This window comes from Patiria miniata, unplaced genomic scaffold (genome assembly GCF_015706575.1).
Source record: "Patiria miniata isolate m_02_andy unplaced genomic scaffold, ASM1570657v1 HiC_scaffold_20, whole genome shotgun sequence".
NCBI classification, from domain to species: domain Eukaryota; kingdom Metazoa; phylum Echinodermata; class Asteroidea; order Valvatida; family Asterinidae; genus Patiria; species Patiria miniata.
In genome coordinates, this window is record NW_024037059.1 from 29,590,433 (window position 1) to 29,613,069 (window position 22,637).

At 41.8% G+C, this 22,637-nt stretch overlaps 1 protein-coding gene across 1 annotated transcript in view; it reads left to right on the top strand.

Moving 5' to 3' along the window:
• LOC119728544 (CAD protein-like) overlaps positions 1-22,637 on the top strand; it is a 50,377-nt gene that overhangs the window by 16,519 nt on the left and 11,221 nt on the right. The window contains exons 12-29 of the mRNA XM_038200825.1: positions 1,133-1,321; positions 2,657-2,890; positions 3,356-3,493; positions 4,262-4,506; positions 6,043-6,289; positions 7,212-7,412; positions 8,376-8,498; positions 9,991-10,173; positions 10,622-10,840; positions 11,550-11,720; positions 13,777-13,959; positions 15,543-15,647; positions 17,316-17,558; positions 18,363-18,611; positions 19,496-19,660; positions 20,098-20,229; positions 21,229-21,430; positions 22,351-22,466. Of these exons, the coding sequence (XP_038056753.1) occupies positions 1,133-1,321; positions 2,657-2,890; positions 3,356-3,493; positions 4,262-4,506; positions 6,043-6,289; positions 7,212-7,412; positions 8,376-8,498; positions 9,991-10,173; positions 10,622-10,840; positions 11,550-11,720; positions 13,777-13,959; positions 15,543-15,647; positions 17,316-17,558; positions 18,363-18,611; positions 19,496-19,660; positions 20,098-20,229; positions 21,229-21,430; positions 22,351-22,466 (3,345 nt within the window). The remainder of the gene's footprint in view (positions 1-1,132; positions 1,322-2,656; positions 2,891-3,355; positions 3,494-4,261; positions 4,507-6,042; positions 6,290-7,211; positions 7,413-8,375; positions 8,499-9,990; positions 10,174-10,621; positions 10,841-11,549; positions 11,721-13,776; positions 13,960-15,542; positions 15,648-17,315; positions 17,559-18,362; positions 18,612-19,495; positions 19,661-20,097; positions 20,230-21,228; positions 21,431-22,350; positions 22,467-22,637) is intronic.

Sequence of the window (22,637 nt, forward strand, 5' to 3'; positions counted from 1 at the left end):
GCCTCCCCCACTGCGCACTCGGGCTAAAACATGCGCGCCTCTCTGGCTGTGCATGGCATTACATACGTTAATGTTATGGGCAATTCCATGGTTACTCATGTTACATTTTTGATGTACTTTTGAGTTTCCCTGGGCTGTAATTACCGTACTGAAGAGGTTTAATAATTGTTATCCCCATGGTAGATAGAGTTGACCTAGACCTACCTAAGCACCAAAGATGACATCCAGAAAAATGTGTTATGTATGATAAACAAGACGCACAAAACTGGTTACTCACATTACGAAAATGTAACGTGAGTAACCGATTCTGTGCGTCTTGTTTATCATACATAACACATTTTTCTGGATGTCATCTTTGGTGCTTAGGTAGGTCTAGGTCTACTCTACATACCACGGGGATATGTAACGTGATCAAAAATGTAACGTGAGTAACCGTGGAATTGCCCTTAAGCAAAGCTGAACCAAAACCAACCTGACCCAAAACCGACTTCAAAATAGGTTGGGTCAGTTTTTCCATCATTTCAGTCAAGTCGGGTCGGTTTCAGTTTTGCATTTTCGAAATTTCGGCTTGGGTCGGTTTAGCCATCTTGTGAAAAACCTGAAAATATACCAGAAAAAACTGAAACAGTCCGGAAATTCACGCGGTGCAATGTAATTGTAGAGTTACTGTGTCCAGTACGACCAACGTCAACCCACCACGCAAATGTGCATGTGGTTTGCGGTCTATCACGCACAGTCCACAATGTGTAGGCCCACCAGTAGGTAACATTATGAGTCTGCACCGTACCTTACGGTACGATTCTTTGCTGAGAGACGACAATTTTCACGTGACGCGGGTGAGTTTAGGCACAAAATGCAGACACAGTTGCCAAGCCAGATATTTGGAGGTTTTTCCAGTTTTGGTTTGGTTTTCGGGTCGGTTCACAGGTTTAAGGCTTCTGACTAGCGCCCCTTGAACAAGGATATTGACGAATTGGGAACTGCCAACATAGGGCTGGATAGCTCAGTTGGTAGAGCACTGAAACGGTACTCTGGAGATCGCAGGTTCAAACCCCGCTCCAGTCAATTTCTTCGTTCAACTTTTCAAAACTAATTTATATCCTTTCATATTTGGTGTTTTTTTTCTTCCCAGGTTTGTAACATGGAGAACGTGGACCCGTTGGGTATCCACACAGGTGAATCTATCGTGGTCGCCCCCAGCCAGACTCTGACAAACATCGAGTATAACATGCTGCGTACGGCGGCCATTAAAGTCATACGGCATCTGGGGGTGGTGGGAGAGTGCAACATACAGTACGCACTGAATCCGCAATCGCAGCAGGTGGGTTTTAGGAAGAACCATTCATACAGGGTGTCCCCAAAAAACTTTACCCTCAAAGCGCCCTCTGTTTAACAGCTTTTAAAAACATACATCACAAATATTGATACATATAGATACATAATTCATTAGCTTCTCAACAAAAAAAGACAAGTGCGACTTCACAATAAGCTCTGGCCATCTTGTATGAAAGTCTTGTATGAAATGATATAATTACTCACTTGGTCGTGATTGTCAATTAAAATAAGGATTTCCCATTTTGTTGAAAGTCACAATGCAAAATACTAGTGACCTTCATAATACAACTGTATCCTCACTCCTACGCCCTGAGACTCATTAAACTGACACAGGGCCAGAGGCAGGGGTGATGTATAGTGACAGGTGTGTAGAAGACCCCCAACTTCCTAAGTTCGTAGCAGACAGAAACACCACGTGACTAAAACATTACCACACATTATCTTGCCTCTACTCTGAAAAAATTTCATAAACATTGTCACGAATTGTATTCAATGTATTTTGTTTGTTCCTTTTTGGATAGTTACGATTTAGTACTTACAGTTTTATGGGTGAGTTAGGGGGTTCGTTTTTGGTCAGTTTTTGGGGGGGACGGACCAATGGACTGACACACAAATGATTTGAAGAAGCTCTGTTGCCAGAGCTTAAAAATGTCCAATCAGGTAGATATTTATTGAGTTACGGCCAATTAAAAAGTGCCGATTTCTCAATCTGTCCACGGTCTTAACTGTCACTTATTAGGAATGTAATGGATTTAGGGTGAGGGTAGTTTTGCTTTCTTCAATATTTAAATCTTTCTTTATTTGTTTTTTTTTCGCAAGAAAGGTAATTTCTCCTTTTAGAAGAAATGGTAGTCCTAAAAAGACTGATTGGTTTAACTTCTTAGATGTTTTCTGTGCTGCTCTGCCCTCTTTCACGGAAGTTTCGGTCCGTGTTCTTATTCTTGCAGTCAGATATCAGTCACCGTGGACAAAACGAAAAAGTGGCACTTGTTTTCTTTTGTCCATAACTCAATTAACAGTTATCAGATTGTAAAGATTTTGTTGTTGAAAAGCATGTGAACTATACTCTCCAAATATGTATCGATATTTGCCATCGAATTGAGTTTCTTGGCAATGGTTACAGTTAGTGCAGTACATAGGTCATCAGCTTATGTGGTCGTGTGACCACACAAGCTGATGAAAAAGCTGTTCAAAAAATGTGTTGGGTTATGTTGGTGATTATTTTTTCGATGAATGAAGAAGTCTCTTTAGTTTTGAGTTGTGCCCACCAACACTGAGAAACAACTGATAATTTTCATGAACATTCTTTCTGTCTTGACAGTATTACATCATCGAGGTCAACGCTCGTCTGTCGCGTAGCTCCGCCCTCGCCAGCAAGGCCACCGGTTACCCGCTGGCCTACATTGCCGCCAAGCTGGCGCTCGGTATCCCGCTTCCCAAACTGACCAACTCGGTGACGGACTCGACGACGGCGTGCTTTGAGCCCAGCTTGGATTACTTGGTGGTGAAAATCCCTCGTTGGGATCTCAAGAAATTCAGCAAAGTCAGCAAAAAGGTGAGAAGCTTTCCTAAAGAACTGTGTTTTGCCCGGTTCGATTCCCACCTAGGACTGCGTGATTGGGTTTTCTGTCCTTAACTTATTCCATGGGTTTCCCCAAGAATATTTCTTCATTGTTGTCCCTTTTTCTGAGCAAGTGCCCCTTTTTGTGTGTTGGCCCCCCCCCCCCCAGTTTGAAAAGCGTTCCCTCGCGGTATTTTCCTCACCTTTCACCACTGTGACCCAGGTTCGAATCCCGCCTGGGCCAATATGCGGATTGGGTTTTCAGTCCCTGCCTGATTCCTTGGGTTTTCCCTGGAATATCATTCAGGGGTTTTCCTCCCACCTCTACAACTGTAATTTCTTCTCATTGTCTTCTCTCTACGGGTTTCTTCAGGCTTGCAAGCTACAGTGCCTAGGGCTTTGTTTTAGGAATCCTTGGTCTCGTTACCAGAAATAAAATAATAACAATTGTAATTTCAGATTGGAAGCTCTATGAAGAGTGTAGGTGAGGTGATGGCGGTAGGACGTTGCTTCGAGGAAGCGTTCCAGAAAGCCCTGCGGATGGTGAATGAGAACGTCAATGGCTTCGATTGGGACATCCAACAAGTTTCAGATGAGGTAATTGCATTTTTAAAGAGCAATTTTAGTCAGATTTTATCAACATTTTCACGATTTTTAAAGAACCTTTTTTTTTTGGAGATGTACATTCTAAAGAGGTTTTAAAAATACGTGAAGATGTTACGTTTTCTGATGAAGTTAAAAAAAAAGAATTGTTTATTTAAGATGTAAAAGCTGAATAGATATATCTTAAATGGAAATTAAATTTTGAGCGTATGGGCGTTATGCACGAGTTGGTCATTTTTGTGACGTACCCTTGATTGACTTGTGATGGATTCGAACACAACACTAGCCCCAGCCACCGTTAGACACTGCGATACTCATTCCAGTTGACAAGTCAGAGTTGTAATAAGTTTATGATTTTTGTGACTCAAGTTGCGGCGAGTCATTTTAAAGAAGTGACTCGAGTTGAGTTGAGTCATTAGGTCAAGAAGGTCGAGTCGAGTTGAGTCGAGTCACAGTGTGTAGTCAAGTCGAGTCGAGTTGATTCAAGTATTTAGCTCGAGTCAATTTGAGTCACAAATATTTGAACATTATACAGTAAATAAACACAAGAGAGAAGGCTACTACATGTGGTGATTGACACCACATTTGACTCAATGCAAATAAAAAGGGGTGCCAGCTGATCGCCATTCAACTAATGGGAACACTCGATATTCGAGTTCTGATATTCGAGTCGAGTCACCAAAAATTGTGACTGGAGTCGGACTCGAGTCGAGTCATTGATTTGAGTTATTACTCTGGTTGACCTGTTTGATTTCTCATCAGATTCTACAAACTCCCACCGACGAGCGCATCTTCGTCTTGGCGGCTGCCCTCAAGGCAGGCTATTCCATCGACCGCCTCTACTCCCTCACCAAGATTGACCACTGGTTCCTGCACAAGTTCCGCAAGATCGTTGACTGCGGGGAGCGTCTTGAGTCTCTGAGGGGCGCAACGCTTACCCGCGACACACTCTTGGAAGCCAAGCAGTTAGGCTACTCGGACAAGCAGATTGCTAAGATCATTGAGATGTGAGTTTTTCCTCAGATTCAGATTGGAGAATGATTGTTCTTGAAATGAAGAAGGCCCGAAATTTGGGGAAATTGTTTTTAACCCTGAGGTGATTCCTTGTCAACTTAGGGAAAACAAGCAGCGTGGAAAATGTGAAGGGGGGGGGGGCCCTAGGTCAAGACGCTACCTTACTTCTAGGGGGCACTAATCAAACGTGAATATACATCCGTGGGCATGTTCGGTCAAGGACCATAATTAACCGTAGTTCGACTAACTCTGATTGAATGCACACTAGTCGATGATGGTTGGACTAGTCTAGTCGACTATTCAGGACCAGCCTACCGCGGCTGGTCACGCCACAAATTGTAGCTGGTTATTTTTTCATAGCACAGTGCAGAGGGGACCAACTATTAACAAATGGCTGAGAAAAAAACTGAGCGCCAAATTTCATTTTACATTGCAGACTTTCCATGTTAGTTTATGATTCTGTCACTTTTGTCACAATTGTACAATAATAATGGCGATTACGTAAAGTGTCCTAAACTATACAATAACTAATATTTGTGTAAGTGAACAGAAACATCAGTGTTGAATAATTGTGCGACCGCCATTTTCTGACGGTCGTTGACATGAGTGTAGTTCGACTAGAGTCGTTCGCACTTCAACTTCAGTGCGCATGCGCTAGGTACGTCACGAACCAACCACTAGTTAACCATTGGTCCTTGCTCCAACTTGCCCTATGTACGTACCTATGCACGTTGGTGCTTTCAATGTCAAAAAGAACTACGTAGTCTTAGGAAGTACCCAGAACTTAGTTTTGGTCAAGCGAACTTCATGTGTTATTTTTTCCAGTGACTAGACACTGAAATTGTTCCGAACTACAGTCGATCTTGTGCCATAGTCACTTGAAGCATTAACCTTAAGCTTCCTCAATCCTCCAAAGTCCTCCGGGTGGTTTAAGTGGATTTTGCAAGAATGAGGGTGAATGCAACATACAATTTTGGAGGATTGTGGAGGATTGAGGCTGAATGCATTTTGAGAGGCAGGACTGTTGGAGGATTTGGAAGGATTGAGGCAGTGGGCATTCTTCATTTGAATTACATACAGAGGATGATTTTAGAGGATTGAGGATGGTTACCAGCAAAAAGGGCCTAGGGGTTAGGGTTAAACCTTTGTCCATGTACTTAATTAAAATGTTTGGAATAAGGTGGCTTGGCATATTCTATTAATCATTTCTGGTACTGAAACCAAGCATTCCTCAAACGCGTCACAGGCACTGTAGCTCGCAAGCGTGAAGAAACCTGTGGAGAGAAGACAATGAGAAGAATTACAGTTTTAGAGGTGGGAGGAAAACCCCAGCAGAATATTTGGGGGGAAACCCATGGAATCAGGTAGGGACTGAAAACCCAATCCACATGTGGACCGGGACAGGAATCGAACCCGGGTCAAAGCGGTGGAAGGCGAGGAAAGTACCGCTACGCCAACCTGACTCCCTGATATGAGTCTTGAAGGCCAGTTTGAAATGAGTATTATCGTGCCAACCTCTCCTCCCTCAGAACCGAGTTGGCAGTACGGAGAGTCCGCCATTCCCTCGACATCCGACCTCACATCAAGCAGATTGACACCGTCGCTGCCGAGTGGCCGGCGACCACCAACTACTTGTACCTGACGTACAACGGGGACAGCCACGACTTGGACTTCCCAGGCGATTACGTCATGGTCATCGGATCAGGAGTCTATCGCATCGGCAGCAGCGTGGAGTTTGACTGGTGTGCTGTGGGCTGCATTACCGAGCTCAGAAGGGTACGTGATGTGTGTTATAATTCATCACCGTCACCACGTAGTGACCTTAACCCCGCAAAGTGGAAAATGTGTGTTTTGAGATTCAAGCAATTTAAGTTGACGATGTTTTGAAACGGTGATCTGAATATCGTTTTAGCCTCAAAATTCACATTTGGTTGCACTGTCTGAAAGCTGGGATCTTGAATGGCACGCTAATGTGTGATTTTTATTGAACAAACTAACTATTAATGAGTTATTAAACTAATTAACCACTAGTGCATTTCGTGAAAACTCAAAACTCAGATAACGCTGTGTTCAAGTTTTCACGAAGTAACGCTAATCGTGTGTATTAGCTATGGGATTAGCTTTACTTCGTGAAAACGCCAGAAGTAAGTCGCGCATATCAGGTGACGTGTTACTTCGCGAAAATGCAAAACCCGTTTTTGACGCATAGTGTGTAGGCAGTTTACACGTGAAAGAATGGTATAGTACACTTCATGAAAATGCATTTTCTGGTTTTGACCCATACATTAAATTAGGGGAAACAATTGAAATTACAAAATATTGATTTTTCGATGTTGGTGTCACTTTGTGGTGACGTCGACGAATTCAGAGCACATTACCATGAGGCCGACGGCCGAGTGGTATGTGGGGCTTAGACGCACCACATTTTTCGTGTTCCGCAAGCGCGATAACAATTTCACCTTCAAGCAAACTTGACTCACATTTAGAGATGGGGCCACACGTTGTGCACGAAAGTTACGGAATGGTGCGTGCATCTCATAGAATAGCGCAATATGCAGAGTGCGGTATGGACCGTGGCCGTGCTACATGGTTACATGTATCACGGCTTGTTGCCATGGATCGACCAATCAGGATCGATGATTCAAGTTTACTTGAAGATAATGTTCACTATAGCGACTTTTAACTCTGTTCTTCACAGCTCGGTCTGAAGACCATCATGGTCAACTACAACCCCGAGACGGTCAGCACGGACTATGACATGTGCGACCGTCTGTACTTTGACGAGATCTCTTTTGAGGTTGTCATGGATATCTACGAGATTGAGAACCCGCGAGGCGTCATCCTATCGATGGGAGGTCAGCTACCCAATAACATCGCCATGCAGCTGCATCGCCAACAGGTAGGTCTGGACAAAATTGATAAGCTGATCATGTAGTCATGTTGTAAGAGGGGTTGTTACAATGTTCAAGTGATGGCAAAACATAATACACCTCCATGAATACGAGTATGAATACTTTGTCATGAGTTCAAGCAGTAGGGCATTTTTCCCTACGAGTATGAGTAGCCAAAAATGTACAAGAGTATAAGTACAAACCTTTACATGAGTACATGTGTTCTGGCCTTTTTGTTGTCAAACTAAGCATTAAACGAATCGTCGTGTGACAAGGAAAATGTCGTAAGCAGCCTAGGCATGCAAAAAGCACTTTTGGAGATAATCAAGTTGACAGGTTTTGTGCTCTCATTTCTAAATTAAAAATCACACAAGGTTAAAAATTTGACTGTTGAAATTTGTTAGTATCATGCCTTTTTATGTCAAAATATTACTTAATTGTGTAGTCATTTCAATGTTTATTCTAAGGACCTTTTACTGGGAACTTCCCAAGCCTTAAATGTACGCTTAAGCAGCATGTTGAATCCTTACGACCTTTTGCCGGAAACAAAATTGCCTTTGCGGTGCACTTGAGTGGGACGTTAGCGCACTTGGAGCATTTTTTGTTACATTAGAATTGCAAAGTAACACCTTTTGCTGGGCACAAATGATGACAAACCACCTTACGACTTTCGTTTACTGTTCATAACGTCAGAATGACGTAGCCCCTTGAGACAATATGTATATCAAATTAAAGATATTTCGTAGCTCTATTGATTACCCGAAAAAATCCAAATTGGACCTTTTGACCCATTTTTCGCTCTTACGATCTTCTTCCAGTCATCGGACAAAATGCAGAAGCCTACCAAACAGTAAAACACTGTTCTTTTCCTTAAGATATTATTTTGTGAGAATAGAAAAACTACTAGCTTTTAAAGATGCTGATTTCTTTTGTAGTGTTGACATTGAATTGAAATGTTTGTTTTAATCAAGTGTCGCATTCTGGGCACGTCGCCAGAAAGCATCGATACAGCGGAGAATCGCTTCAAGTTTTCCCGTCTGCTAGACACCATCGGACTGAACCAGCCGCAGTGGAAGGAACTCACCAACTTAGAGGTACGACTTGGAATTTTGTGGACCTGCCCAAGTCCACACAACGTTTCCCCTCTCTGAAAAACAGTTTGAGAGGCATTTTGGGGTTAGGGTTATCTGTCGCAAAATGAAAAGGAACAGTCAAGAAAATCATGATAGAAAATTTGGGTTGAAAGGGTGTCCAAGCATTACATTCACTGTGTGGACTTCCGAACAAAAGATGTCCACATAAACCACGTAGCAGCGACGTTGTGTGGACTTGCCCACGTCCACACAAGGTTTTCCCGTCTCTGGAAAACAGGTTTAGAGGCATTTTGGGGTTACGTTTATTTGTGGCAAAACGAAGAGAAACACTAAAGGGAATCATAGACAAAAATTTGGGTTGAAAGAGTTTTCACAGTGTGAGTGAAATGAGTTTTTTCACAGGTTTTTCTTAAATACACCAAACAAAGGAATGTCCACACTAGGTGTGTTGTGTAAAATTGGTTGTTCACACTGCAAGTAAACTTAGTTTTGTTCTCCTTTTACATGTATACAAAGGAATGTCCACAGTAGGTATGGAGTCTAAGTGTGTGTGGGCGGGCCTCTCCTCGTTATGGGGAGGTTTTGTATTGTTAGGCAAATTAGGACCGAGTTATGGGGACTTTCTGCTGGCCACAAAGCGTGTGTTTGTCTTACAGTCAGTATGTGGACATGGGAACAAAAGATGTCCACATAATGCAGGTTGTGTTGACGTTATGTGGACTAAGCCGTGTCCACATAACGTTTCGCCCTCTCTGGAAAACAGGTTTAGAGGCATATTCGGGTTAGGGTTATCCATAGCAAAATAAAGAGAAACATTCAAGGAAATCCAAAAACAAATTTGGGGTTGCAAGAGTTTTCACAGTTTAAGTAAAGTTATTTTTTGTACCGAGTTTCTTAACTACACGAAAACAAAGGAATGTCCACATAGCGTATTTAAAACAAACATGACTGTTTGCATTTCGAATATTACACACCTCTTCTCACAATAACAATTGGCTGTGCTACATGTGCCTCTATTTTAAAAGATATGAAAATATTTCTCATGGAATTCTAGAAGATTCTTAGAGAAATATCAGGGAAAATTCGGGGAATTTTGTTTCAATAAAGTGTTGGGAACCCTGTATTCCTTATTGTATAGACAAATCTGGTGGCAGCTATTTTCTGCGGGGGCGCAAGGCTTGCGCGAGTTGCGCTCAGGTAATACGCACGCACTCCGGGCTCCTTCCGCCCATAGGAATACCAAAATGCGCGCACAAGTTGTCTTTAAGAACGTGTGCAGCATGTGCGTGAGCATGACACCACCGCAGTAAAAGCTTCTAATTCTGGTCGCCGGATTCCACTATAACTAATTCTCAAAAGCACTGAACATTATGAATACTCATGAGTTCAGAGACGGTGCTGTCTTTCGATCCTGCTGGAACCGTTTTGTGTAAGGGAATGATCATCTGGTGAGACCACCGTAGTGAAGTGTGAGCTTTATTTTTTGATCTAGGCTGCTAAAGAGTTTTGTGTGAGGGTGGGCTACCCATGTCTGGTGCGTCCGTCCTACGTGCTGAGCGGTGCAGCCATGAACGTCGCTCACACCCATCATGATCTGGAGGCTTACCTATCTGAGGCAGCCGCCGTCAGTAAAGACCGGCCGGTAGTCATCTCCAAGTTCATCTTGGAAGCAAAAGTAAGAAGACAATTTCTGCATGCTGATTGTATTATTTGATGCTTCTGTGATGTCTTAACCCTCCTGCTGTCTGAACAGTCACAGACAGTCAAACAAATCAATCCTCTTCCCTGCCATGCCTTTGACACAGGCTAGTCACCAACAGCCAGATCATACTTTAAGCCAGCATTCTGACTAGTCAAATTCAGTCAACAGACAAAAGTAGGCAACAGGTGGCACAGCTGGCTTATCAATCACCTACAGTCAAAGCATAGCTGTATCAAGTTACATAAACAGTCACAGCCAGTCAATCCTGCTTTATGTAGGTTGGGAGCTCTTTACTGGTAAAAATCGTCACTTAATTGATTTTGACTGAAAGGACAACTTTGCTCAGAATATATGTTTGCATAGGAGGGTTTTAATGGGAGGAATCCTGATGATATTTTGTATACATCCTCTGTTCTGTCAGGAAATTGATGTTGATGCAGTGGCCAGAGATGGCCAGATAGTTGCCATGGCGATCTCGGAGCACGTCGAAAATGCCGGCGTTCACTCTGGCGACGCAACCCTGGTCACCCCTCCGCAGGATCTGAACCAGGAAACCATCGACAAGATCTTCAGCATCACCACGGCGATTGGCCAGAATCTCGAGGTCAATGGGCCCTACAACTTACAGCTCATCGCTAAGGTAAAATGTGAGACGTTTTGGCAAAATGAGACAGAACTGGGCAGAGGTCGAAATGAGGGTTTGTGGGTATTAGGAAAGAGAATAAAATTCTTGTTACAATACTGTTTGTTGCTCTTCAATGGGGTATTGGGTTGACAAGTTATGGCTGTTTAAAGTTCGCATTTATCGATTCACACAAGTAAAATACTTACAAAAACCTTTTACATTTTTGAGTTTGGCATTCATGAAAATGAAATATGTCAATTTTTTTTGTTTAAGTACATTTTCATTTCATGATTTTACACTGTTTAAAATATGCGTAGTAGACATATCAAAGATTAAAGGAATTATACAACAGTTTCAAACATCAAAACACAAAACTATAAATAATCACAAAATACCTTACTGGACTAATAGTGAATGCTGTTAGTTTTTCTAAATATGAAAACTTAGGAGCAGTTTGTGAAAAAAAGAAGTTTTCTCCAATGCTGGTCGGCCGACCAGTGTTGGAAAAATACAATTTTTCCTGAAAATGTCAGCACACCAGGAGCCACGATTTTACAGGATGCTTGAGACTGTCATTCCCTAACAATCCAGTTCGATATTTCGTGATAATTTGATCATTTTGTTTTTTGATGTTGGCAAGTGTTGTATCTTCCCTTTAACTTAAATTTGACAGCGAAAACACTACTAATCCTAATGTTTTCCTCAAATTTTTTCTCGTTTCCAGGACAACCAACTCAAGGTGATAGAGTGCAACCTCCGCGTCTCTCGCTCCTTCCCATTCGTCTCCAAGACCTTGGATCTTGACTTTGTTGCCTTGGCCACCCAGGTTGCCATCGGCGAGCCGGTTGAAAGTGTCAGCGCCCTGGCTGCTGGCAAGGGGAAGGTTGGTGTGAAGGTAGGAATCAGAGTTGTTCTGCTCAATTTGTCATATGTGTTATAAATGTGTCATAAATATGTCATATGTGTCATAAATATGTCATAAATATGTCATGTGTCATAAATATGTCAAATTTGTCATATGTGTCAAATATGTCAAATATATTTTAAAAAAATACATAATGTAGTAATCGCATCTAGCATAGAAGACATAACACAACACAAATTGTTATACCACAGTAATAGATTGTGAAATTTTATTGGTCCATCATGGATCACGTGTCATGCCACAAACACGCATGTGCAGTCCTTTTTCTTTCCCCCTATTGAGAATGTAATTTCCGCCGCGTTCTTTTATATTTGTGTTTACAATATGTGCCATGGTGGACAGTGAATATTTCTGCTATGACTGCCATTATTGTTTACATCGTTCGGCACTGTTTTCGTCTGCTTTTTTTTACTCTTTAAACTTTGCTGCAATTTCACTTTCAACAGGTTGCTTGCTATTGACCTATCGCCGTTTGCGAGTTAGCCACGCCCCTTAGACAACCCAATGGAGTTTTTGTACACTAACTTTTGTTTGTCTCGGATTTTGCGCGTTCCGCGTCCATTTGTATATTATGAAATTGGACAATATTTCACAAGCTGTGTTGACAGGATTCTAATGCGATTCTACCGCGATAGGTCAATTAAAGAACAGGTTTCTCTCTCGTTCCAAAGACGAGATCAGAAATTTGATTTTTGAACAGGACGGCATCAGCTCGAAGAAAAATCCAAAATTTTGCCAATGCTGTACCGCAACAGGAAGAGACCCACAGTTTCAACAATTGTTGCCTACTGTGACAGGGTCCATGGGTTTTGTACACACTCTGGGTAAATGGCACCCTCGGCATTCGCCCCCTCTTGTGTACAAAACACTGTAGACCTTGCCACAGCAGGCAACAATTGTACAATGTATACATTGTATTAATGTGGTGACATCTATGAGAAGGACTAGTCTTTTATGGAAGGAGCACCAAAGATTACGGTGTAGCGTGAATTTAGGACTCTATGAAATACAGACTCATTGGTTGTATTGCAAATGCCTAAGTAAAGATAATTAGGAGAGTGACCAGTGTCACCAGTCACGTGAGAGGGTTTAACCAATAATAGGGTAAAGGAGTCCAGATTTAATAGGGGTCCAATTTTCATATGACACTGGTCTTAAAGGGGCACTAGGTCCTGAAATCCCCGAAAATTTCATGTTTGGTATTGTTTAATACTTAGTCTATTTCAAACATGTAGTTGAAAGGAAACCAACCTAATGTCTTACCTTTCCCGAGAAAAGACAACAAAAAAAACCGCTTGTTTACATCGGACATGACGGAGCACGAATACGTTTTCGTGTCGTTCTCAGTGTACGATATACACGTTGTGTGTCTCGGGAACAGCGGTGACCAATCACCAATGCAAAAAAAGTGGTTTCTTGAACGTCCGCAAAAGGCGAACACTTTACAAATAAAATCACAACTAGCATCCAAACAGCTCGAATTTATGGGGTCGCAAAAGTGGACCCCGAAATTCGCTCTCGCACGCATAATACAGGAATTACACAAAACGCCCAACTTTTAAAGGATAGTTGTGTGGATGTTTATATCCTACCTTTAAATGTTCTTTCCGATTAACATAATCTCGTTCAAACGCGTTTTGTAGCCCAGTTGGGCTGTTCCAGGACCTAGTATCCCTTTAACATAAATGAATAAATATGATTTTGAAAGTATGCATACAATTTCTTTCATGCAAAAAAATAAGACAAAGTCTGCTTATATTTTGCCTTATATTCTATTTACTCTTCGTGGGCCAATATTTTGTGTGTGTCATGCTTCATTGGGTGATAGTGGTTGTGTCCTTTGGCAGGACACTTTATAAAGTTTCTGCTTGCTTCTCCCAACCAGGGTGTAAAATGTTTATGTGTGAGGGCAGAGATGGTTGTTGTGTTCGACTTGGAAGAAAACAATCTGAAGCGTATTGATCTTTGTTAAAAGTTCTTCATGAATACCGATTATTTGTTTTGTTATTGTTATTGACATTTCTAGGTTCCGCAGTTTTCCTTTTCTCGTTTGGCCGGAGCCGACATGCTCCTTGGTGTGGAGATGGCGAGTACCGGTGAGGTGGCCTGCTTTGGCGAGGATCGCTACGAAGCCTATCTGAAAGCCATGCTGAGCACCGGTTTCAAGATACCCAAGAAGAACATTCTTCTATCTATTGGCAGTTACAAGGTAACATTTCAAATAGTCTAGGCATTGACCACAGTCAGTAAAAGTTTCACTGATAACCAGCCATGCTTAAAGATATAGTCCATCATTTGTAATTTGTGCATTTTGTTCGTTTGAAGCAACAAAAGTGTTCAAAATCTAAAGAAGGGTACTGAACAACTAACCTGATGAAGTTCCAGCTCAGCTTCAGCTGTATATTCCGAGAAAAACAGCATTCTATAGGATCTCAATTTCAAATCAAAAGTTGCTGAATCATGTTTTGAATTGCTTGAATTCAGCGTCCGAGACGCGTTCTCACCGAGCCGATTGCAGCTGTACGCGATGTCGCGCACTGATCCGACGAATTATAGCAACCGCCCTCGCGTGTGCGTCGTGCCAATGCTTGCGCGCGCTTCGCCGAATAACAAAACGAACTACTAATTTAGATTTTCCTACGGTGCGTCTTAAGACGCACCGTTGGAAAGGCCTTCTTTCGTTGATTACTTCAAAATGACAGCTTGCCAGAAAGAATAATTTCTCAGGGAGTTTAGTCTTCTTACTATCTTTCAACCAAGTATGTTTTTCAACAATAATTACGCCAGTTACTTTTCGGATGGTTGCAAATGATGGACTATAGCTTTAAAAGGATACAGGCCTTTCTTTGTGACTACCCCAAAACACCACCAACACAATTTTCAGAACAGGACTCTTGCTATGAACACAATGGCAACAATGGGCCTCTGGACAATGAAGGAAATAAAAGTAACAAAAGAACAGGAGATGAATGAAATGGAATCCATTGATTGAACTTGAAACTGAATTGACCTATCGCGGTAGAATTGCGTTAGAATCGCGTCAACGCAGCTTGTGAAATATTGTCCAATTACATGATAAACAAATGGACGCGGAACGTGCAAAATCTGAGACAAACAAAACTTAACGTACAAAGTTCCATAGGGTTGTTGTCTAAGGGGCGTGGCTAACTCGCAAACAGCGATAGGTCAATTACAGATAAGGTTCATGTTTTCACTGTCCTGCTGCTCGACCTTCCACATGTCTGTCATTCAGATCATTGCATAGCTGTGCCCGTGTCTTCAATAGCTATAGCTCTGCGGACCATCCGTGTTCTTCTGAGGGCTTGGATTTCACCAATTATTCATTGGCGAAGTTTCTGCAGGGTGTTTGGCACAATGCAGTACACCCAGACCTTAAGGTACCCCCAGACCTTAAGGTACCCCCATACCTTAAGGTACCCCAAAGGAAAAAAAATATCAAAGGAGCATAAGATCTGGAGATTTTGGGCATTCCTTGTTCAGGTTCTTGTTTGCGCCATTAAATAATGTTAAATACCCCCTTAACATTTTAAGATTGTGTTGGTAGTGTTTTGGGTAGTCACAAAAGAAAGAACTGTATGCTTTGCATGAATGGATGAATATCAGTGAAATTTGTACTGAATGTGGTCAAAACCCAGATCGAATGTTGGCTGAAAAGAAAAATTTGGTAACCTTTCCCGTTTTTGTGTGAGACAAGGAATTATCCAAATGGATGTTTTTTTTACTCACCCTGTAAATGTTCCATTAATTTGTTATTGTATTTCACTTTGACAGGGTAAAGTGGAGCTTTTGCCGGCAGTCCGTACCTTAGAGCTCATGAAGTATGAGTTGTATGCCAGCATAGGAACTGCCGACTTCTACAGCGAGCACGACATCAAGGTAACGAGATTGATCAATGATACCATAGTCTTAAATAGCGCAAGTATATACCAACAATTAGGCACTCAAGGCGCTGGAAATTATGTCTGTTTTTAAAGACAGGTAAATGAAGTTTATGAGAAATATGAGACCATTATGTAGCACCTTTGTCAGGGTTTACAAGGTGCTGCGGCGCACATTGCAGCCACTGCCAGAAACACCAGGGCAAACCCCTTCTCTTAGCGATAAGTGTTACTGGGTTCTTTAACGTGCACTACACAACACACGGGACCTACGGCTTTACATCCCATCTTATGGACAAAGCAATAATGGTAAAGTGCCTTGCTCAAGAGCACAAGCACCATGTTCCCATGGTCAGGATTCGAACCCATGTACTACTGCACACGAGTCGAACACCGTAACCATTGGACCACAGCACCCCATAGCACATTTTACAATTAGGTACTCAAGGCGCTGGTAATTATGTCAATTGAGTTGGAAAAAGCAAGATAGACCTTATGCATTGCAGGTATTGCAGAGGGTAATCTTTGTTATTCAAGGCCCCAAAAAACTTGGCAAAATCACAGAAATGTAGGAATTGAAAGCTATCGTGGAAAATCATGGACAAGTCGTGAAATTTTGTATTTTACAATGAGTCATAGAAAGTTGCTATTCCTAGAAAAAAAACAGAATCCTGCATAATCCATACGCGATGAGGCATTCGCTAGTATTTTGCTTTATATAACCGACATACAGATCCTTGTAATTTGATTGGTGGAACTCACATCACGTGTCATTCGTTATTACTGCCATTCTCGCCGGGGCTCAAAAAGCCCCATTCGCTCATGGGGAATGGGAAATACTATTGAACAGTTAGGATCATTCTTGTTCCATGACGCGGTATTTGTGTGCAAGTGCATGCTGGTGTGCGCGTTCAGCGTTGCGCGTACCGTGTATTGTTCCAAAGAGCCAGCACTACAGCGTTGGGTTCAAATATTTTCGTGAAGGGGTGGTTTGGAAGAGAGAAATACATTTTCCACCAATTCTGTATTGAAATAAAAGTTCAAATATATCAAATGACAAGGATCTATGCAAGTTATATAAAACAAGTATTGAGTGGCTTTAAATTGCGAAATGGGAGGAATATTATCGCTCGGTAAAATCTGGACTTTTCCAGTTCACTCGGCTTCGCCTTGTGAAATGGAAAAGTCCAGATTTTACCTTGCGATAATATTCCTCCCATCCCACGCTGATCCACTCAATATTTGTATAATGACAGTCTTCCAGTTTGCAATTAGTGGTGGGATTTAGATCCGGCTTTTGTAAAATTCAGTTTGAATTCCACTCTTCGGTTTTGATTTTGGTAACCGGATATTCGAAACCAACCTTAAAAAAATGAAGCCTTCTATTTTTTGTGACACAGGCTAAAGAAAACAACTGAACATCCCCTATTTGCTCCTTGGTCTCTGATTGTAACTGCACTCACTTGCTAGTGGTCTTCTCGGTATATGAATAGCCTGCCCATTTGACTTATCAGAGAGTTCCCACCACTTGTTTTCAATATCACAGATCTGGAGTGTTTTTGTCACATTATTTATGATAGAATTATTTAACAAGAATCGGTTTTGGTTCTTTAAAAGCTCTCATGATGTGAATTGAACCATTTAAATTGCTGATATTGGTTTTCAGATCAAGGCCGTTGATTGGCCGTTTGAGGACACCGGTGAACAGCGCAACAAGGACCAGGAGTTGCACATCGGCGACTACCTCGCCGAGAAACACTTTGACCTCGTCATTAACCTGCCCATGCGTAACGGCGGCACCCGTAGAGCGTCGTCGTTTATTACGCACGGCTACCGGACACGACGAATGGCCATTGATAAGTCTATCCCACTGATCACAGACGTGAAGAAGGTCAAGCTGTTTGTTGAGGTAAGGTGTGTTTTTTTGACACCTTATGCATATTCATGCACCAAATGGGCGTCTTTCATTGGTCAATGTTCCAACAAATGAATCGCTACGAAGTTCTCGGTCGGTGGTAGAACCAGAGAATTGGTATTCCAAGTTTAGTTGCTAGGCTGCCAAATCGTCACCGTTTTCATGGAGGAGTCAAACATGACAATTTTTTTTATTCATAGTTGCGGAAAAGCCTTTTTTTTGTTCTCATTTCTTTTCTTCCTTCTTCTTTTTGTCGCCTAAATCCCATAGACTTTGTGCACGTTTTTTCTCAGTACCACTTTTGGCATTAATATTTTGTCATACATCATTCAAAGTCAGCATAGGCATAGTCCCTATAGCAAAGTTGTGTCCCGAAGAGTGACGTCATCATGACATCACCATGGGTCATGTGACGTCATCACAACGTCATCGTGTGATTTATATATTTTTTTGAATTTTTGGACTTTTACGCCATATCTCACAAATGCAGCAAGCTAAATTCAAAATTCTTTTTGTATTTGATTTATTAGGTAATAGGTATATGCACTAAATTTTGAAAAATGTGTGACGTCACCATGACATCAAAAACGCAAATTTTGAAAACACATATAATGGAAACTTCGATTGTCATGAAACTTTGGTGGATAGCTAGATTATTGCACTAGTATTCAAAATGAATGAGTATGGGGGAAAAAATCACGTCCTTTTTTGGGTTGTATCTCAATTAAAGCATCTGGTTTTGACAGAACACTTCACATTAAACCTAGTTGGTTTCCTAACTGAAATTAATTTCCACAGGCCTTGCGGCGTATCGGCGGTGCCCCACGCCTCAAGACCAACGTGGACTGCATGACGTCCAATCGCATCGTGCGGTTGCCTGGCTTGATCGACGTCCACGTGCACCTGAGGGAGCCAGGCGCGACCCACAAGGAGGATTTCGCTTCGGGGACGGCCGCGGCGCTAGCTGGCGGTATCACCATGGTGGGGGTCATGCCCAACACCAGCCCCGCCATCACTGATCACCCATCATTCCTACTGGCACAAAAGGTAATTGAATGGTCTTGCCAAGTTTAGTGGTGTGCGTTTACGGGTAGTATGGGAACCGGATACCCGATTGAAAATAACACGGGTACCCGGGTACCCGTTAAAAACCTAACTGCACAATTTGAATCTCTGAAGTTGTTGTTCAGATTATTTTTGAAGGTCCGTACGATACATAGAGCTATATTATTACTAGAGCGCTAACTCATGTACAAAGTGATGCCTGCTGGGCGCATCCATGTTTGTGCACAAACCTATGGAGAACTAGAAATTTTGTACGTATTTTGTACGTCTATTTGCATATCTGCGTTTGTATTCCGTATCGGTGCGTCATCGAAGCCGATACGCCCAAAACCGAAAAGCACGATCAGCAAATGAGCGTTTCATTTTGCTCTACGCAAACAGCGCAACGTGTGCGCGTCCCTCCACTGCAGATGCTTTTCGCTGTGACGTTTTTTGAACCGTCATGACGCGCTTAAGTTGTTTGCGTATCTTCTACTTGCGCGTTGCATTTAGAATACACTTTTAAAATTCAATCCATCTATTTTGACGCACATCAATTCAAAATATCTGCGCCCAGAGCGGCTTCAAAGTTTTTCCGCGCGCAAGAATGAAGAGTTAGCGCTCTAGTAATTTAATATAGCTCTATGGTACGATAATACTACCACATCGGTGCGCTAATGAAGCAAGATACAAGTTTGTACAGTGAGCTTATAGCTTTGCAGTGAAAACTGGAAATGTTGCGAGCATAAACGTGAAGAATAAAAAAAACATAGAGTGCTGAGACAGTTTCCGGCGTTACAGTGAGTAATAGGCGGTGTTGTTTTGGGGCTACAGTGACTAAAAGGTAAAAAAAAAAACCCGAATTTTGATATTTTTCTTTTTTTCAGCTGGCTCGTTTAGGAGCTCGTTGCGACTATGGCCTGTATGTCGGAGCAGCCGCAGAGAATTCTATCGACCTGGCCAACATTGGCCCTATGGCCATGGGCCTCAAGATGTATCTAAACGATACCTTCACTACGCTGCGTATGGACAACGTCTGCATATGGCAAAAGGTCTGTACAATAGGGCTCGCTCAATAACGGCCATCTCTGTAGGAGAACTGCAACTGCGTATTTTAAGCAATCAAGCACGCATTACGCAGTGTTAAAAATGTTTCCAACATGCGCGCATGTTGCTCAAAATGTGTTCAAAATACGACGCGGCCGATGCGCGTTATGTAAGTTGACGCTCAAAATGTCAATGCACGTGGATGGTCTGTAGGAAATGAGGTCATTTGAACGAGACCTATTAGCTGTTTTACTACAATTTAATGTCGATTTATATAGTGGGAAAGTAAAGATTTCATTCCCTGTTTAAAATGCATACCTGTTCGCTTGTATGTTCATTATACAAGGTGCCCAAAAAAATATCCCTCGTAATTTATGAAAAAAAAAATCTCATATTCAATTATAGAATTGGTGAGCCAAACTTTTTGTTTCTTGTTCTATAGCATGTTGAGAACTGGCCCCATCACCTGCCCCTCGTCGCCCATGCAGAGGGCCGCACCACGGCGGCCATCTTGTTCCTGGCCAAGATGTTTGATCGCCCCATTCACATCTGCCATGTGGCACGGAAGGAAGAGGTGGGTGAATTTGATGGAAAACTTTATTTTTGATTTCTTGGTAAAGGTTGTCGTACGTTTCTAAAGAAACAAACTCTCTTTCTTCAAGTGGTCATATACTTTCATGTCTTTGCAAAATCAACTCTCACTTATTGAAAACATATTAAGAAATTAAATTTAATCGTATAAGATTAAATGCGATTGCGGATACAGTGTGTGTCAGTAAAAATGTAGCAATTAAAGGTATCTTTACAGCACCCTTGTATGGCCTACTCCAAAATATGCGTGCATAAGTACCATACAGCGTGTCCCAAAAAAAATGTCCCTCTGATAGACTGCTAAATTAATTTCAAAATCAAGTATTATTCTTAATTTAGTGTTTGCATTTAGAAAGCCCATATAATTTTGTAACTTCTGTGAAAATTTCATTGGTCTCGCTTCATTGGTTTTGAATACACAGTCTATTATGTAACAGCAGTGCTTTTCAGCCCATTCCAAGTTTGCAGGTGGAAGGATGTGCAGGGGGACAATAAAGGTTTACAAGCTGGACATTGAAGAACAAACCATAAGTGGAACACACCCTGTGAAAGCACACACGACCAGTGGAACTGAACTTTGATTAGTTTTCATTTAAACAAGTAAATGAACTTGACTTTAGTTACTTAATAACAAAAACAAGAACACAGTTGTTGAAATAAAAGTGAAGCATGGAATAAGGTATGGTATGTCTGTAGTGTGCATTTCTTTTTATCAAACTTGGAATGGGCCGGAAAGCACTGCTGTTACATAAGAGCCTGTGTATTCAAAACCAATGAAGCGAGACCTTTGACATTTTCACAGGAACTACAAAATTAAGTGGGCTTTCTAAATATGTAAACTTAATGGAGTATAAAACTTGATTTTGGTAATTATTCTGTGGTCCATGAGAGGGACATTTTTTGGGGGACATGCTGTATTGTCAATTATACTATTCATTAGAAAGATTGTCACGTATTTGTTATTTTCCCAACAAAATCTCAGATTGAAATGGTTCGTCTAGCCAAGGAGTCTGGCATGAGCGTGACCTGTGAGGTTGCGCCCCATCACCTCTTCCTGACCTCGGATGACCTGGAGGTCATAGGTCACGGCAAGGGTCAGGTCCGGCCTGTACTGTCCTCTCAGGAGGATCAGAATGCATTGTGGGAGAATATGGACATCATTGACTGCTTCGCGACTGATCATGGTAAGGAACATCAAATGTAAATGTCCGGAAAAAAATTTTTCCTTGTAAGGTCTGTATGGCTCATCAGTTCAGTGTTAATTTCTGTTCCCCCGCGCCCGATTTCAAGAAGTGCTCCATTTCACAAAACTTACGATGTGTTGACCACAACTTAAAACACGTCGCAAGTTACGATACATCTTGTCATCACAAAATAAGAAGCATCCTTTCCTTCGCCAGTTTTATGCCATAAAAGTAAATAAACTATACTACCGAGACAATGTGTGAAATTGTAAATTGAATATGCATTGAAGTAAATATGAATTAGCCTGGAATATTGCGGTTGTAATTTCAAAGTTGCTATCAGTCCACTGTGAGCTTGTTTTCCTTTGAAATTGCTTCATACGTCCGCCATTTTGTTTTACGTTTTAAGAACTGTTAATTTTCGAAGGGGATCCGATTATTCTTTGTTGAATATCAGACGACTATATACTGTACGTTGAATAAAAACATACAACAGTCACTGTGTTGTGCTATTAATACACCTACAATGCATCACACTTTATGGCGTGTTTTGTGAAATGAATCGCAGGGCGCGTGTAAGCTGCGGTGCATCGTAAGGATAGTACATGTCGCAGCGCTGCGATGCATCGTAAGTTAGGATGAGTTTCATGAAATCTGGGGCTGGACTAAATGCCAGCCCATCGTTGCAGGCTTTCAAGTATTCCTACTTTTCCCACTTTTTTCTTGAAATTCCTACTTTTTCCTATTTCTTTGTCCCACAACTCCGAAAAATCGGCAGTTTATGCAATGATGCTGATGGCTCAATGCAGCAAGGTCCCACAGACTTTTACATCTTTCGCGCCGTGTTGCGTCTGGCAGGGTTAGTATTAAACTTTATTTTTTTCTCAATTTTACTTTTTTTTTGTGATTTGCTTTTGTAGCCCCACACACTGTGGAGGAAAAGGAGAGTGCCAACCCTCCACCCGGCTTCCCGGGACTGGAGACCATGCTGCCGCTGCTTCTCACTGCAGTGAACGATGGACGACTGACCATGGAGGTAGGGAACCAGACCAACATTATCCACAGCTTTGAATTTAGGCTATATCCGAATCACGTGGCTATGGCTAAAAAATAACACAGGAGTCAGTGGGATGTGGTCACAGCCGCAATTATTATTATCGTTAATTATTTCTGGTAATGAAACCAAGGATTCCTCAAAAGCGCCCCA